The sequence below is a fragment of the Colias croceus genome, chromosome 21 (genome assembly GCF_905220415.1).
Source record: "Colias croceus chromosome 21, ilColCroc2.1".
Classification (NCBI taxonomy): Eukaryota; Metazoa; Arthropoda; class Insecta; order Lepidoptera; family Pieridae; genus Colias; species Colias croceus.
In genome coordinates, this window is record NC_059557.1 from 9,560,001 (window position 1) to 9,573,377 (window position 13,377).

Consider the following 13,377-nt stretch of genomic DNA (forward strand, 5'->3'; position numbering starts at 1 on the left):
GACTCATTGTCGTTGTCCATGAAGAGTGCGACGCTACGAACTCTCAGTTTTGGTACCCCTACTTTGGCGCACTCCAGTAGTTGTTCACTGGAGTTTGTCGGCGCTGGGGTAATAATGTTATTTAGACCTGCTGTGGTTGTGATGAGTGGCCTACTGTTTGCAGGCGTTGTAGGGGTGGGGACTTGTGGTTGGTGGGGCAAATCCTTGGATGCCATTGTTGAGCCGTTGTTTATTGCTGCGACTCGTGCGATTTTAGCGGCAAAGGCCAGGAATGGCTTCCTCAGACTCTCAGTCTCCATGATGGTGGGTAGAGACTCTTGGCTCAGTTGGGTCTGAGTTTGAATTTCGAGTGAGAGTCTGTCTCCACCAAATCTTGGGCACTCGAATAAAATGTGCCAGATGGTCTCGTGGCACGACGAGTCGCAGACGCAGGATGGGCTGTCTATTAGGTTGAATCTGTGTAAATAGGCCGCGAATCCTCCATGGCCAGTTAAGACTTGGACTAAAGTTGGTGTCAATGTGGTGTCCTTCAGTACTCGTCTCGCAGAAGAGACGGTCGGCAGAAATGCCTTGGTGACCGACCCTGTGGTGGAGGATTCGTAGCGTTGTTGCCATTTTTGAATTGTTACCTCCCTGATTTTCCGCTTAATGTATGAAAGGGGCACTTTACTGTAATCAGGGGCCGTCTTTTTGGTGAGAGCAGCCTTTTTTGCTAGTTGGTCTGCTCTCTCATTCCCGGGTGTTCCCACGTGAGCCCTTAGCCAGAAGAGTCTCACCTCTCTGTCTTCTGCTCGGGTTTCCGCGATGAGTTTTTTAATCTCCAGAGCTAGTTGGTGTGTAACACATGGATTTTTTAAAAGCTCAAGCGAAGATCTTGAGTCGCTCATGATATTTACAGTTTTGGCTTTTGAGCTCCTTGCCATCTTGACCGCTCTGTAGAGCGCATACATCTCCGATTGGAAGACAGTGTTGTGTGACTCTAGTCGGAAGGTGGAGTACCTGGTCTCTTTACCTTTGTCCCACCATGTTAGGGCAGCACCTACCTTCCCCTCTATTTTGCTGCCGTCGGTGAAGATTTGGGGACCGACTACATGATAGGTCTCCAAAGTATTTGGATCCAGATTTTCAAGACGCTCGAACTCTGTTATTATCAGAGTTGAGGGATGTGGGTTGTGGAGATATCCCACTTTTTGCTCCACCTCTCTTCCTGGCGGGATATGCTCCTCCGAGTAGCCTTTTTTGATTTTGAAGAAGGCTGCCGCTTCCTGGACCCTGAGGTCGAGTGGCAGCAACCCGGAAAGTATGAGCGCCGATGTTAGAGACACCGTGCGATAGGCTTTGCAAATCTTTATTGCAAAGCCTCTCTGCAGCGAGGACAGTTGGTCTCTGATTGATAGTTTTTCCGCTGCAGGATACCACGCGCTTGCCGCGTATAGCACGATTGGCTCTATCACCGACACATATATGGTCCTTATTATCTCTTTGTTTAGACCCCAACTCACTTTTGCTGCACACGCTAGCTGTTTATATATGTCGGCTGCCTTTCTACAAGTGGCCGCCACGTGTGAGTTAAAGGTGAGTTTGCAGTCGATGATAAGACCCAGCAACTTTATTTCTTTTACGAGTTTTAGCTGGATCCCTGACATGTTTATTATGGGGAGGTCGTATTTTAGTTTACGAGTTATTATCATCGCATTGGTCTTGTGTGCGGCAAAGTTCAACTTGTTTTGTTTTCCCCATGTTTGCACAGCCTCTAAGGTGGTGTTGGCTGTGCTTTGAATTTTTTCGACTGTCGGGGCTGAGAATATTAGGACTACGTCATCTGCAAATGCTTGGCAGTAGACGCCTAGGCTATTTAGTTTTTGGAGGAGCGTATCTAAAATTAGGTTCCAGAAGGTAGGCCCTCCTATGGAGCCCTGGATGCACCCTTTGTTGGTGCCCCTTTCGAATACTGCTCTTGCGTAATTGACCCTGACTGTCCTGTCACAAAGGTAGGATGTTATAAGGCCGTAAAGGTTTTTTGGGCACCTCTTGTTAATAAGTTGTTTCTTTAGGGCAGGCCACCACGCGTTGTCAAAAGCCCCCTCTATGTCCAACGACACCATAAGCACAATTTTCTTGTAACTTACCTGTGTGTTGATATGTTGTAGAAGGTCATAGAGGGCGTCTTCTGTGCTACGCTGAGGAGTGAACCCGTATTGCTTGTTGTTTAGGGTAGGGAGGAAGAGCCATTGCAGTCTGGTGACTGTGAGTTTTTCAACTATTTTGCCTAGGACCGATAAGAGACCAATTGGCCTGTAGGATTTTGGGTGGGTGTAATCATCTTTCCCTGGTTTACGGATGATGCACACGTGCGCTACCTTCCACTGCTTCGGGAAGTGCTCTAGCGCCAGACATTTGTTGGCCAGCGCCAGGAACACCTCTCTGTCACAGCGAATTGCAGCTGTGCATATATCTGCCGTGAGCCCGTCAGGGCCGGGAGCCTTCTTTGGATTAAGCCTGTTTAGGACTGTTTCCAGTTCCGCGGCCGTAAATGGGGGATCATCGGCGGATAGGTCTTCGATGTCCGTGGATTTCCTGTTTTCAGACAGGTTTCTCACCAGGGTCTGATGTTCCGTTTCGGAATCTACAGTGTCACGAGGGTAAAAAGTCTGGGCCAGGAGTTCCGCCGATTGCTCCGGGGAAAGCGTTAAGCCGGCGGAGTCCCTTAACAGCAGGTCTTCTTGTTTTCTGGCCGTTTTCCTTATGACTCTGTAGATTCCGTCCCACATACTCTCACGGTCTTGTGTCTCACAAAATTCTTTCCAGCTTTGGGTTGCTGCCTCAGCTGCCTTGGTTTTGTATTCCTCCTTAGCGTGAGTGTATTCGTTTATGACAAACAGTCTGCGACTGGCAGCTGCATTTTTAATTCTCCGTTTTTTGCGGAGTACCTCTCTTTTCAGATCTTCTAGAGAGGGGGACCACCAGGGTGGCTTAGGCTCTCCCTTGTTTATACCAACTTTTGGGATTGCCGTTTCACACGCTTTATGGATGATTTCAACATAAATTGCGAGAGATTCCTCCAGTTCTTCCGGGTTTGAAATATTCCCTATTCGGGTGGATGTGATGTCTTTTTCAGAAAGTCCTGACCGGAAAGAACCGTTGAAGTCCGTCCACTTCGCTTTCCTTGTGTTGTATATGCGCGTGGTGACAGGTCTGATGCTTTCCAGGGCTGTCTCCAGACGCATACCGAAAGTTATAGCGTTGTGATCGGATGTTGTTAAACCTCTGCGGACTTGCCAGCCAGAGATCTTCCCGAGGAGTGGCAGGCTGCACACAGTTACATCTACTATACTTGTGTACAGCCTGTCGCCCCTGTAGGTCTCAAAGGTTGGCGTAGCTCCTGTGTTAAGAATTTGGAGGTTCATCTCACTTAGGAAATTGTTGAAATCTTTACCACGGTGGTCCTCGGAGTTGCTGCCCCACCAGTGGCTCCAGGCGTTGATGTCACCCGCAACCACCAGATTGTCTGTTGGTAATTTATCACAGACTAGTTTGATGCGTGATATGTATGGGTTGATGTCCTGATCCCCTTCCAGGTAGATGGAAATTATTCCTAGCTTCAGTCGCCCTGCTTTGATGAGGACCGCGGCCACATTCTCGGTCACCAGCTGAGGATCGTGTATGACCTCTAGCTCTGTTCCCAGAACAATTACCGCAGCCTTCACTGGTTTTTGGCGGCCCAAGGTGCACTGGATGACTTGAGTGCCACTGCATTGTTTCACAACACCGGTCCTGCCTACGTATGGCTCCTGGACTAGTGCTATTGAAATGTTTTCCTTTTGGGCAGCCTGGAGCAGTTCGACTGTCGCTAGTTTTGAGCGCTGTAGGTTTGCTTGTATGAACTTAAGCTCCCTTTTGCGCATACTTGTGGATGGGGATTCTGATTGCCCGGGTGTAGTTAGGGTGACCTTAGCAGTAGGAGACGCGAGACCTCGCTATGTTGTCCCACTTTTGTCTTTCCTGACACTCACTGCTGAATGCAGTGTGTTCCAGGTCAGAGCCGTCTCTTTTGGCCTTTTGGCAGTTGACGCACGTGGGAGTGTTTCCTTGCGCCTTAAGAGGACACTCCCTCTCCTTGTGGGTTTTGGCACAGTACGAGCATGATTGCTCCTGTGCCTTGCACAGCGCTCGAGTGTGCCCGTATCCCAGGCATTTGGAGCACTGCACCAAGGGGGATTGGTCCTCTATGGGGCATCTTTTTAGGCCCACGTAAACTTTTTCTGCCTTGCAGAGTGCCTTCCAACATTCTGGAGAGACCTCCAAGACAGGGTGGCACTCGTGCGGGTTTCTCGCGCGCTTCCTATACCGCACCTTTAATATTGAATTTTTCTGGTCCAGTTCACTCATCAGGTGTTTGTTTTGAGTTTTTAAAAGTTCAATTATTTCCTCGTCCTTGTGACAGGACAGTACCCCTCTGATGCAGACAAGAGGATTTATTGGTTTCGGCTCCTGTGCCGATAACCCCTTGCTACTGTTGACCTGGTTTTTGATCAGATTTAGGTCGTCTGAGCTTGGACAGCTCAGAACGACCTTCTGATTTTTGGCTTTCCTAACTTTTTCCACTTTGGCCCCCGTTTTGGTAAGATCGAGGGCCCCCCTAACTCTCTCGATAACCTGTTCCCCAGTGTGTTTGGGGTCCGTCGAGGAGATAATGAGGGTATGGTTAGGGAGTCGTGGTGGCGGTGTTTTTGCCACTGCCTGGGCGTAGGTGATTGGCCCTTTTGTTGGTCTGTCAGCCGTATTAAGACCCGTGACTCCCTTTTGTATGGAAGCCAACGTCTTCTTTACTTCCGCCATTGCCAGCTCCGTGCCCAGGTTGTGAGCTGTTTGTGAGGGTGGGGGTTGTGCGCTGGTCGTTTCGCGCAGCTCGCGTATTTCTGTGCACATTTGGTCAAGGCGGTGAAAGACACGCTTCAAGTCATCAGATAGCTGTTCTGTCGGCAGTGGTGTAGGGGGGAGTGGAGGGGGTGGTTGAGGGAGGTTGTCTATTTTTAGGGAGATTGCGTCAAGATTGTTTATTATTTGAGATAGGCACAATGTTTTTTGGATAGGAGCTTCTCGGGTAGACCTCTCTCCGCCTGAGGATGTCAGTAATTTTGTGAGCTCAGCCAGCTGGTTTGATAAGTGTCCGATGCCATTGTTAAGACTTTGGACCTTTTTTTCCAGGGAGCTTAATTTATCGTCCGTGGATTCGCTGCCGAGCTCCTTGGCAGAGAGTTTTGTTTTGATTTCGGCAACGAGGTTGCCAGTCTCCCGGTGAAGCTCCTTCAGCTGGCTGAAGGGTTCCACGGTCTCGTACCCTAGCCAGCTGCGTACAGCTTGCGTCTCTTTTAGGGTTTCCGTGATGCCTGCTCTCGCGAGACTCACTTCCGAGAGGAGGGCCTCCTTGATTTGCTTCACTTCTGCAGAGTGGGCCCTCTCCACTCGCACCAGCTCTTGTGCGTGGCGTGAGCGTTCTTTTTCAAGGTTGAATTTATGTCTCGAACGTGAGTCAGCCAGAGACAAGACAGTTTCGTACAGCCCCTGCAAGCTGTTGAGGGCAACTGTCTTGTTTTCTCTCTTCATATTTCCAGCCGTCTCTAAAGATTCTTTGCCTCTGAGAAGCAAGTCATTTGCAACCTTTGTTGCCACGTCCATTTCAACTCCTGTGCCCCTTTTGGGAGACGTGTAGAGGAGACTCACTCGCCTCCCGATGGATGTCTCAGATCCCACCGACGAGGTCTCCATCTCATCTTGGGTGTCGCCACCTGCAGCCAGTGAATCTTGCATTTTGAGGTCGTCCATCTGTAATGCGGATGACTGTGGCGGCGATTCCGGTTCCGGTAAAGGTGGTAGGGGCTTTGGGGCTGTTGTTTTAGATGTGGTTGGTGGCAGAGTCGTGGCTGCTTTCACCAGAGCCTTTTCGCGCAAAGTGCGCGTTGGCCTGCTAGGCACCTCCGCGGCTTGGTTGCGGGAAGTTTTAGAGATTGGTTCGCTTTTGCTTGACATTTTTATTTTTATTTTTTTTATTTATTAATATTAAATTAGTTAAAAAATAGCTTAAAGTTAACTTAAAATTAATTAAAGGTACTTATAAAGTAGATGACGGGGACGCTGGTGTTATGCGCCGGTGACTGATGGTGACGAGTACACCCAGATACGCGCCGGAGATTTCTCTCCTAGGTGGTGGTGAGTGTCGCTGAAGGTGTGGTTGCTTAGTGAAAAACCGTTGGGGCCAAGTTCTTCCTCTCCTCGTGTTGAGTAAAATAAACCCAAACACGAAGGGTATCGGCCCAGAGGTTATAGTGTGAGGGGGGGTGAGGTAAACTTCAAAAGGGAGGGGATATTGAGCTGTTGGAACCACGTGGTTGTTCTTGGTCCAGCAGCTTAGGAGATTGGGGTAAGGGGTTTTTTTTTTTTTTTTTTTTTCGGGGGGGGGGGGGGGTAACTGGTGGGGCCAAAGGACAGGTCTTGAGAAGGCGAGTTGAACGAGCCCTTACACGGGGGTGTTTGTCCAACAGCTTAGGTGTTTAGGATGAGGGGGGGTGGGGTGTGTGTTTTCTCGAGGGGGGGAGTTTAACTGTTGGGGCCAAAAGATTGCTCTTGAGAAGGCGACTTCAATGAGCCCTTACACGGGGGTGTTGCTCCAACAGCTTAGGAGTTTGGGATGAGGGGGGGTGGGGTGTGTGTTTTCTCGAGGGGGGGGGTTAACTGTTGGGGCCAAAAGATTGCTCTTGAGAAGGCGAGTTGAATGAGCCCTTACACGAGGGTGTTGCTCCAACAGCTTAGGAGTTTAGGTTGAGGGGGGGTGAGGTTTGTGTTTTCCGGAGGGGGGGGGGGAATTTCACGAAGTGAAAGAGTATGGACTCCCGGTTCGAACAAGCCTAACACGGGTGGTAGGTTTCTCAGCTTCTGGTGGTGGAGTGTCAGCGCTGGACTGCAGACTGGTGATGTTAAATAAATAATAAATACCGCAGGCGGCTTCGGGGTCTTCAATTATAGTTTGTGTTTTGCGTCGCTAAGCCAAATAGAGGTTGCCTAACGTTAGCTTGTTTTGTTGTGATGTCGTGGCCGTATTGAGGTCAAATGCCTTCCGTTTGACGTAATATGTAAGTACGACGTTACTAAGTCGAAAAAGGGTTACACGTGCGAAGTTTGGATCTTAATAACTTCCCAACCGTGTACCCGATCGCCAAGATGGTGGTGTCGAAAAATTGGTCACAATTAGGCCTACGTGTTGATATAAAAACCTTTTTGGCGCGACGCAAGCTGTGGGTGTTATAGCCTTCCGAAGTGTGCTCCTTCCCTGGGGTGAATCCCGTCCGCTCCAGACACTACAAACACTGGATATTGTTAATAGTTATGTTATAAATGCGATAACTCACTTTTACGCGCGTGGCTCTAAAATTACTATTTTTAATAATTTTATTTCGCGGAGCCAATGTTGAACGTGTATAGTCTAGGTGATTACTGGATGGGTTAGGTTAGGTTAGGTTAGGTTAGGTTAGGTTAGGTTAGGTTAGGTTAGGTTAGGTTAGGTTAGGTTAGGTTAGGTTAGGTTAGGTTAGGTTAGGTTAGGTTAGGTTAGGTTAGGTTAGGTTAGGTTAGGTTAGGTTAGGTTAGGTTAGGTTAGGTTAGGTTAGGTTAGGTTAGGTTAGGTTAGGTTAGGTTAGGTTAGGTTAGGTTAGGTTAGGTTAGGTTAGGTTAGGTTAGGTTAGGTTAGGTTAGGTTAGGTTAGGTTAGGTTAGGTTAGGTTAGGTTAGGTTAGGTTAGGTTAGGTTAGGTTAGGTTAGGTTAGGTTAGGTTAGGTTAGGTTAGGTTAGGTTAGGTTAGGTTAGGTTAGGTTAGGTTAGGTTAGGTTAGGTTAGGTTAGGTTAGGTTAGGTTAGGTTAGGTTAGGTTAGGTTAGGTTAGGTTAGGTTAGGTTAGGTTAGGTTAGGTTAGGTTAGGTTAGGTTAGGTTAGGTTAGGTTAGGTTAGGTTAGGTTAGGTTAGGTTAGGTTAGGTTAGGTTAGGTTAGGTTAGGTTAGGTTAGGTTAGGTTAGGTTAGGTTAGGTTAGGTTAGGTTAGGTTAGGTTAGGTTAGGTTAGGTTAGGTTAGGTTAGGTTAGGTTAGGTTAGGTTAGGTTAGGTTAGGTTAGGTTAGGTTAGGTTAGGTTAGGTTAGGTTAGGTTAGGTTAGGTTAGGTTAGGTTAGGTTAGGTTAGGTTAGGTTAGGTTAGGTTAGGTTAGGTTAGGTTAGGTTAGGTTAGGTTAGGTTAGGTTAGGTTAGGTTAGGTTAGGTTAGGTTAGGTTAGGTTAGGTTAGGTTAGGTTAGGTTAGGTTAGGTTAGGTTAGGTTAGGTTAGGTTAGGTTAGGTTAGGTTAGGTTAGGTTAGGTTAGGTTAGGTTAGGTTAGGTTAGGTTAGGTTAGGTTAGGTTAGGTTAGGTTAGGTTAGGTTAGGTTAGGTTAGGTTAGGTTAGGTTAGGTTAGGTTAGGTTAGGTTAGGTTAGGTTAGGTTAGGTTAGGTTAGGTTAGGTTAGGTTAGGTTAGGTTAGGTTAGGTTAGGTTAGGTTAGGTTAGGTTAGGTTAGGTTAGGTTAGGTTAGGTTAGGTTAGGTTAGGTTAGGTTAGGTTAGGTTAGGTTAGGTTAGGTTAGGTTAGGTTAGGTTAGGTTAGGTTAGGTTAGGTTAGGTTAGGTTAGGTTAGGTTAGGTTAGGTTAGGTTAGGTTAGGTTAGGTTAGGTTAGGTTAGGTTAGGTTAGGTTAGGTTAGGTTAGGTTAGGTTAGGTTAGGTTAGGTTAGGTTAGGTTAGGTTAGGTTAGGTTAGGTTAGGTTAGGTTAGGTTAGGTTTTTTTTTTTTTTTTTTTTTTTTTTTTAAATAAAACAAACTCCACAGACTCAAGGTCCGTGCCTTTTTTTTTTAGATAATATAATTTTTTGTTTTTCAAAAGGATGGTTTACTCGTCACAATTAATGAGGTAGTCCCGTCAACTACCATAATACAATTACATATTATTTTTAGTCTCTTAACTAGTTTTATAACATGCATAATTTTTATAATATAACATGCATTTTTTTTTTTTTTTTTTTTTTTTTATTATAACATGCAGTATTTTTTTTTTCTTTTCTTTTTAATATTATAATTAATATATTTTTTTTTTATTATAATATATATTTTTTTTTGTTATTATTTTTTATTAGTATTTTTTTTTTCTTTTTTTACATATTTATTTATTTTTTTTTTTTTTTTTAATTTTTATTATATATATATATTTTTTTTTTTCTTGTGCATGCTATTTTACATAATATTATAAGTGATACAATTTATACAATTAATTTATAACAGTTTCAAATTTAATCTAATACATAGTGATATTTATTAATTTTATCAATTAAAATGAATTCTAATACAAATTTAATTTAATCTATTAAAGCCAAAAACACAATACATATTATTGAGTGGATAGGTAAGGAGTATGAAGTATTGGTTATTGTTGCCGCAATCCAAGCTTTTGGAGGTGAGGTGGTTTTATTTAATTGATTTTGTGAGGGCCTCCACGACTCTGCCGTTTCTATCCTTGAGGGCCATTTTTAAACAGTACTCCATGATGTTCTTGGTACTGGCCCTCTGTGCCCTCCCTATCAACCTGCCGATCGCGTCGCCACAGTCGTCAGCGAAGTAGACACAGGTCTTGGTGTGTCTAGATATTGCGACAACCGCGTGAGGTACACTGTCGTGCAGGCTGAGTTTTTTGGCGTTTGATTTCAGGATGAAGACGGTTTCGTACGTTAGGCCTTGTGCCTCGTGGATGGTTAAGATGCGGGAACCCGACCCCGCTCCATAGCCCTGGTTGGAAAGGGTGCTCTTTTCCTCCTGTGTGTGTACGAGGTAGAGGGTATTTTCCAAGGATCTTGGGATAACCGCATCTCTATATCCCTTTTGGATTAATGAGTGCACTCTGGGCTGAGATGAGTATATGCCAGAGTACACTTCACTGAGGGCGAAGGCAACATCCATCGGATTGCGGTGTGTGCAAAGTAAGTTTTGGTGGATCATTGTGATAGAGTCGGGCCGACAGTATCTCATGTGAAAGAGATTATCTCTGTCGATAAACGGCAGTTGGTTTACATCTCCGACTAAGACCACTTCCACTGCGCCAGACAGCTTGGCGGCCATAATTATAGAGCCAAAATGGTTCATGAGGGCTTCGTCCACGGTTAACCGTTTACAACTGAAGGACCCCCTGAATCCATTTGTGAGGATTGAAGCTATTGTGCGCACTCGTATTTTTTCCTCTCCTTTTATGCGGTGCGCTAGCTTCTCTCTCAGATCTTTTGCCGCCTCTACTGTGGTTGTCGCAATTACATCATTGGTCTCGTCGAAGTGTTTTACCAAATATGTTGTTTTGCCGCAGCCCGGCACTCCGTTGATCCACTTGATGTCGGGTACCACCCAGTCACTCCCGTACGCCGAGATGTCAGGACCCGGGGCAATGGTTTTTGCCATGTCCAGGATCCTGTCATCCAGCATAATCTTGGTGCAACGGGCGGTCACGACGATGGGATCTCCCTCGGGGGTTTTAAAAGTGGTGGTTCCCTTGATTTTGAGTGCATTCTCGTCTATAGGAACAAAACCAACGCTAGCGCTGAACGCAGCCATGTAAGGACCGGACATTTGTCCATGTATGACTTTAGATGTTGCGTTGTTATAGATGGCTGCGTCCGCCTCCTCGAGTCTGACCCTTAGCAGCGCAAGGTTGTTAAGCTGATAGGCATGCATGATGTTTCTGCATGTTGCCAGACTGACCTCTCTGGTTGCCTCGATGATAGCGCGGAAGTAGACGCCTAGGCTATTTAGTTTTTGGAGGAGCGTATCTAAAATTAGGTTCCAGAAGGTAGGCCCTCCTATGGAGCCCTGGATGCACCCTTTGTTGGTGCCCCTTTCGAATACTGCTCTTGCGTAATTGACCCTGACTGTCCTGTCACAAAGGTAGGATGTTATAAGGCCGTAAAGGTTTTTTGGGCACCTCTTGTTAATAAGTTGTTTCTTTAGGGCAGGCCACCACGCGTTGTCAAAAGCCCCCTCTATGTCCAACGACACCATAAGCACAATTTTCTTGTAACTTACCTGTGTGTTGATATGTTGTAGAAGGTCATAGAGGGCGTCTTCTGTGCTACGCTGGGGAGTGAACCCGTATTGCTTGTTGTTTAGGGTAGGGAGGAAGAGCCATTGCAGTCTGGTGACTGTGAGTTTTTCAACTATTTTGCCTAGGACCGATAAGAGACCAATTGGCCTGTAGGATTTTGGGTGGGTGTAATCATCTTTCCCTGGTTTACGGATGATGCACACGTGCGCTACCTTCCACTGCTTCGGGAAGTGCTCTAGCGCCAGACATTTGTTGGCCAGCGCCAGGAACACCTCTCTGTCACAGCGAATTGCAGCTGTGCATATATCTGCCGTGAGCCCGTCAGGGCCGGGAGCCTTCTTTGGATTAAGCCTGTTTAGGACTGTTTCCAGTTCCGCGGCCGTAAATGGGGGATCATCGGCGGATAGGTCTTCGATGTCCGTGGATTTCCTGTTTTCAGACAGGTTTCTCACCAGGGTCTGATGTTCCGTTTCGGAATCTACAGTGTCACGAGGGTAAAAAGTCTGGGCCAGGAGTTCCGCCGATTGCTCCGGAGAAAGCGTTAAGCCGGCGGAGTCCCTTAACAGCAGGTCGTCTTGTTTTCTGGCCGTTTTCCTTATGACTCTGTAGATTCCGTCCCACATACTCTCACGGTCTTGTGTCTCACAAAATTCTTTCCAGCTTTGGGTTGCTGCCTCAGCTGCCTTGGTTTTGTATTCCTCCCTAGCGTGAGTGTATTCGTTTATGACAAACAGTCTGCGACTGGCAGCTGCATTTTTAATTCTCCGTTTTTTGCGGAGTACCTCTCTTTTCAGATCTTCTAGAGAGGGGGACCACCAGGGTGGCTTAGGCTCTCCCTTGTTTATACCAACTTTTGGGATTGCCGTTTCACACGCTTTATGGATGATTTCAACATAAATTGCGAGAGATTCCTCCAGTTCTTCCGGGTTTGAAATATTCCCTATTCGGGTGGATGTGATGTCTTTTTCAGAGAGTCCTGACCGGAAAGAACCGTTGAAGTCCGTCCACTTCGCTTTCCTTGTGTTGTATATGCGCGTGGTGACAGGTCTGATGCTTTCCAGGGCTGTCTCCAGACGCATACCGAAAGTTATAGCGTTGTGATCGGATGTTGTTAAACCTCTGCGGACTTGCCAGCCAGAGATCTTCCCGAGGAGTGGCAGGCTGCACACAGTTACATCTACTATACTTGTGTACAGCCTGTCGCCCCTGTAGGTCTCAAAGGTTGGCGTAGCTCCTGTGTTAAGAATTTGGAGGTTCATCTCACTTAGGAAATTGTTGAAATCTTTACCACGGTGGTCCTCGGAGTTGCTGCCCCACCAGTGGCTCCAGGCGTTGATGTCGCCCGCAACCACCAGATTGTCTGTTGGTAATTTATCACAGACTAGTTTGATGCGTGATATGTATGGGTTGATGTCCTGATCCCCTTCCAGGTAGATGGAAATTATTCCTAGCTTCAGTCGCCCTGCTTTGATGAGGACCGCGGCCACATTCTCGGTCACCAGCTGAGGATCGTGTATGACCTCTAGCTCTGTTCCCAGAACAATTACCGCAGCCTTCACTGGTTTTTGGCGGCCCAAGGTGCACTGGATGACTTGAGTGCCACTGCATTGTTTCACAACACCGGTCCTGCCTACGTATGGCTCCTGGACTAGTGCTATTGAAATGTTTTCCTTTTGGGCAGCCTGGAGCAGTTCGACTGTCGCTAGTTTTGAGCGCTGTAGGTTTGCTTGTATGAACTTAAGCTCCCTTTTGCGCATACTTGTGGATGGGGATTCTGATTGCCCGGGTGTAGTTAGGGTGACCTTAGCAGTAGGAGACGCGAGACCTCGCTATGTTGTCCCACTTTTGTCTTTCCTGACACTCACTGCTGAATGCAGTGTGTTCCAGGTCAGAGCCGTCTCTTTTGGCCTTTTGGCAGTTGACGCACGTGGGAGTGTTTACTTGCGCCTTAAGAGGACACTCCCTCTCCTTGTGGGTTTTGGCACAGTACGAGCATGATTGCTCCTGTGCCTTGCACAGCGCTCGAGTGTGCCCGTATCCCAGGCATTTGGAGCACTGCACCAAGGGGGATTGGTCCTCTATGGGGCATCTTTTTAGGCCCACGTAAACTTTTTCTGCCTTGCAGAGTGCCTTCCAACATTCTGGAGAGACCTCCAAGACAGGGTGGCACTCGTGCGGGTTTCTCGCGCGCTTCCTATACCGCACCTTTAATATTGAATTTTTCTGGTCCAGT

At 46.9% G+C, this 13,377-nt stretch overlaps 1 protein-coding gene across 1 annotated transcript in view; it reads right to left on the bottom strand.

The window, feature by feature from the left end:
- LOC123701192 overlaps window positions 1-13,052 on the bottom strand; it is a 15,177-nt gene extending 2,125 nt beyond the window's left edge. Inside the window, exons 1-2 of the mRNA XM_045648589.1 lie at window positions 10,843-13,052; window positions 1-1,846 (exon numbers count right to left, since the gene is read on the bottom strand). The exon at window positions 1-1,846 is cut by the window's left edge and continues 2,125 nt beyond it. Coding sequence (XP_045504545.1) covers window positions 1-1,846; window positions 10,843-12,901 — 3,905 coding nt within the window. The 5' untranslated portion in view covers window positions 12,902-13,052. The remainder of the gene's footprint in view (window positions 1,847-10,842) is intronic.
- Window positions 13,053-13,377: the final 325 nt, after the last annotated feature.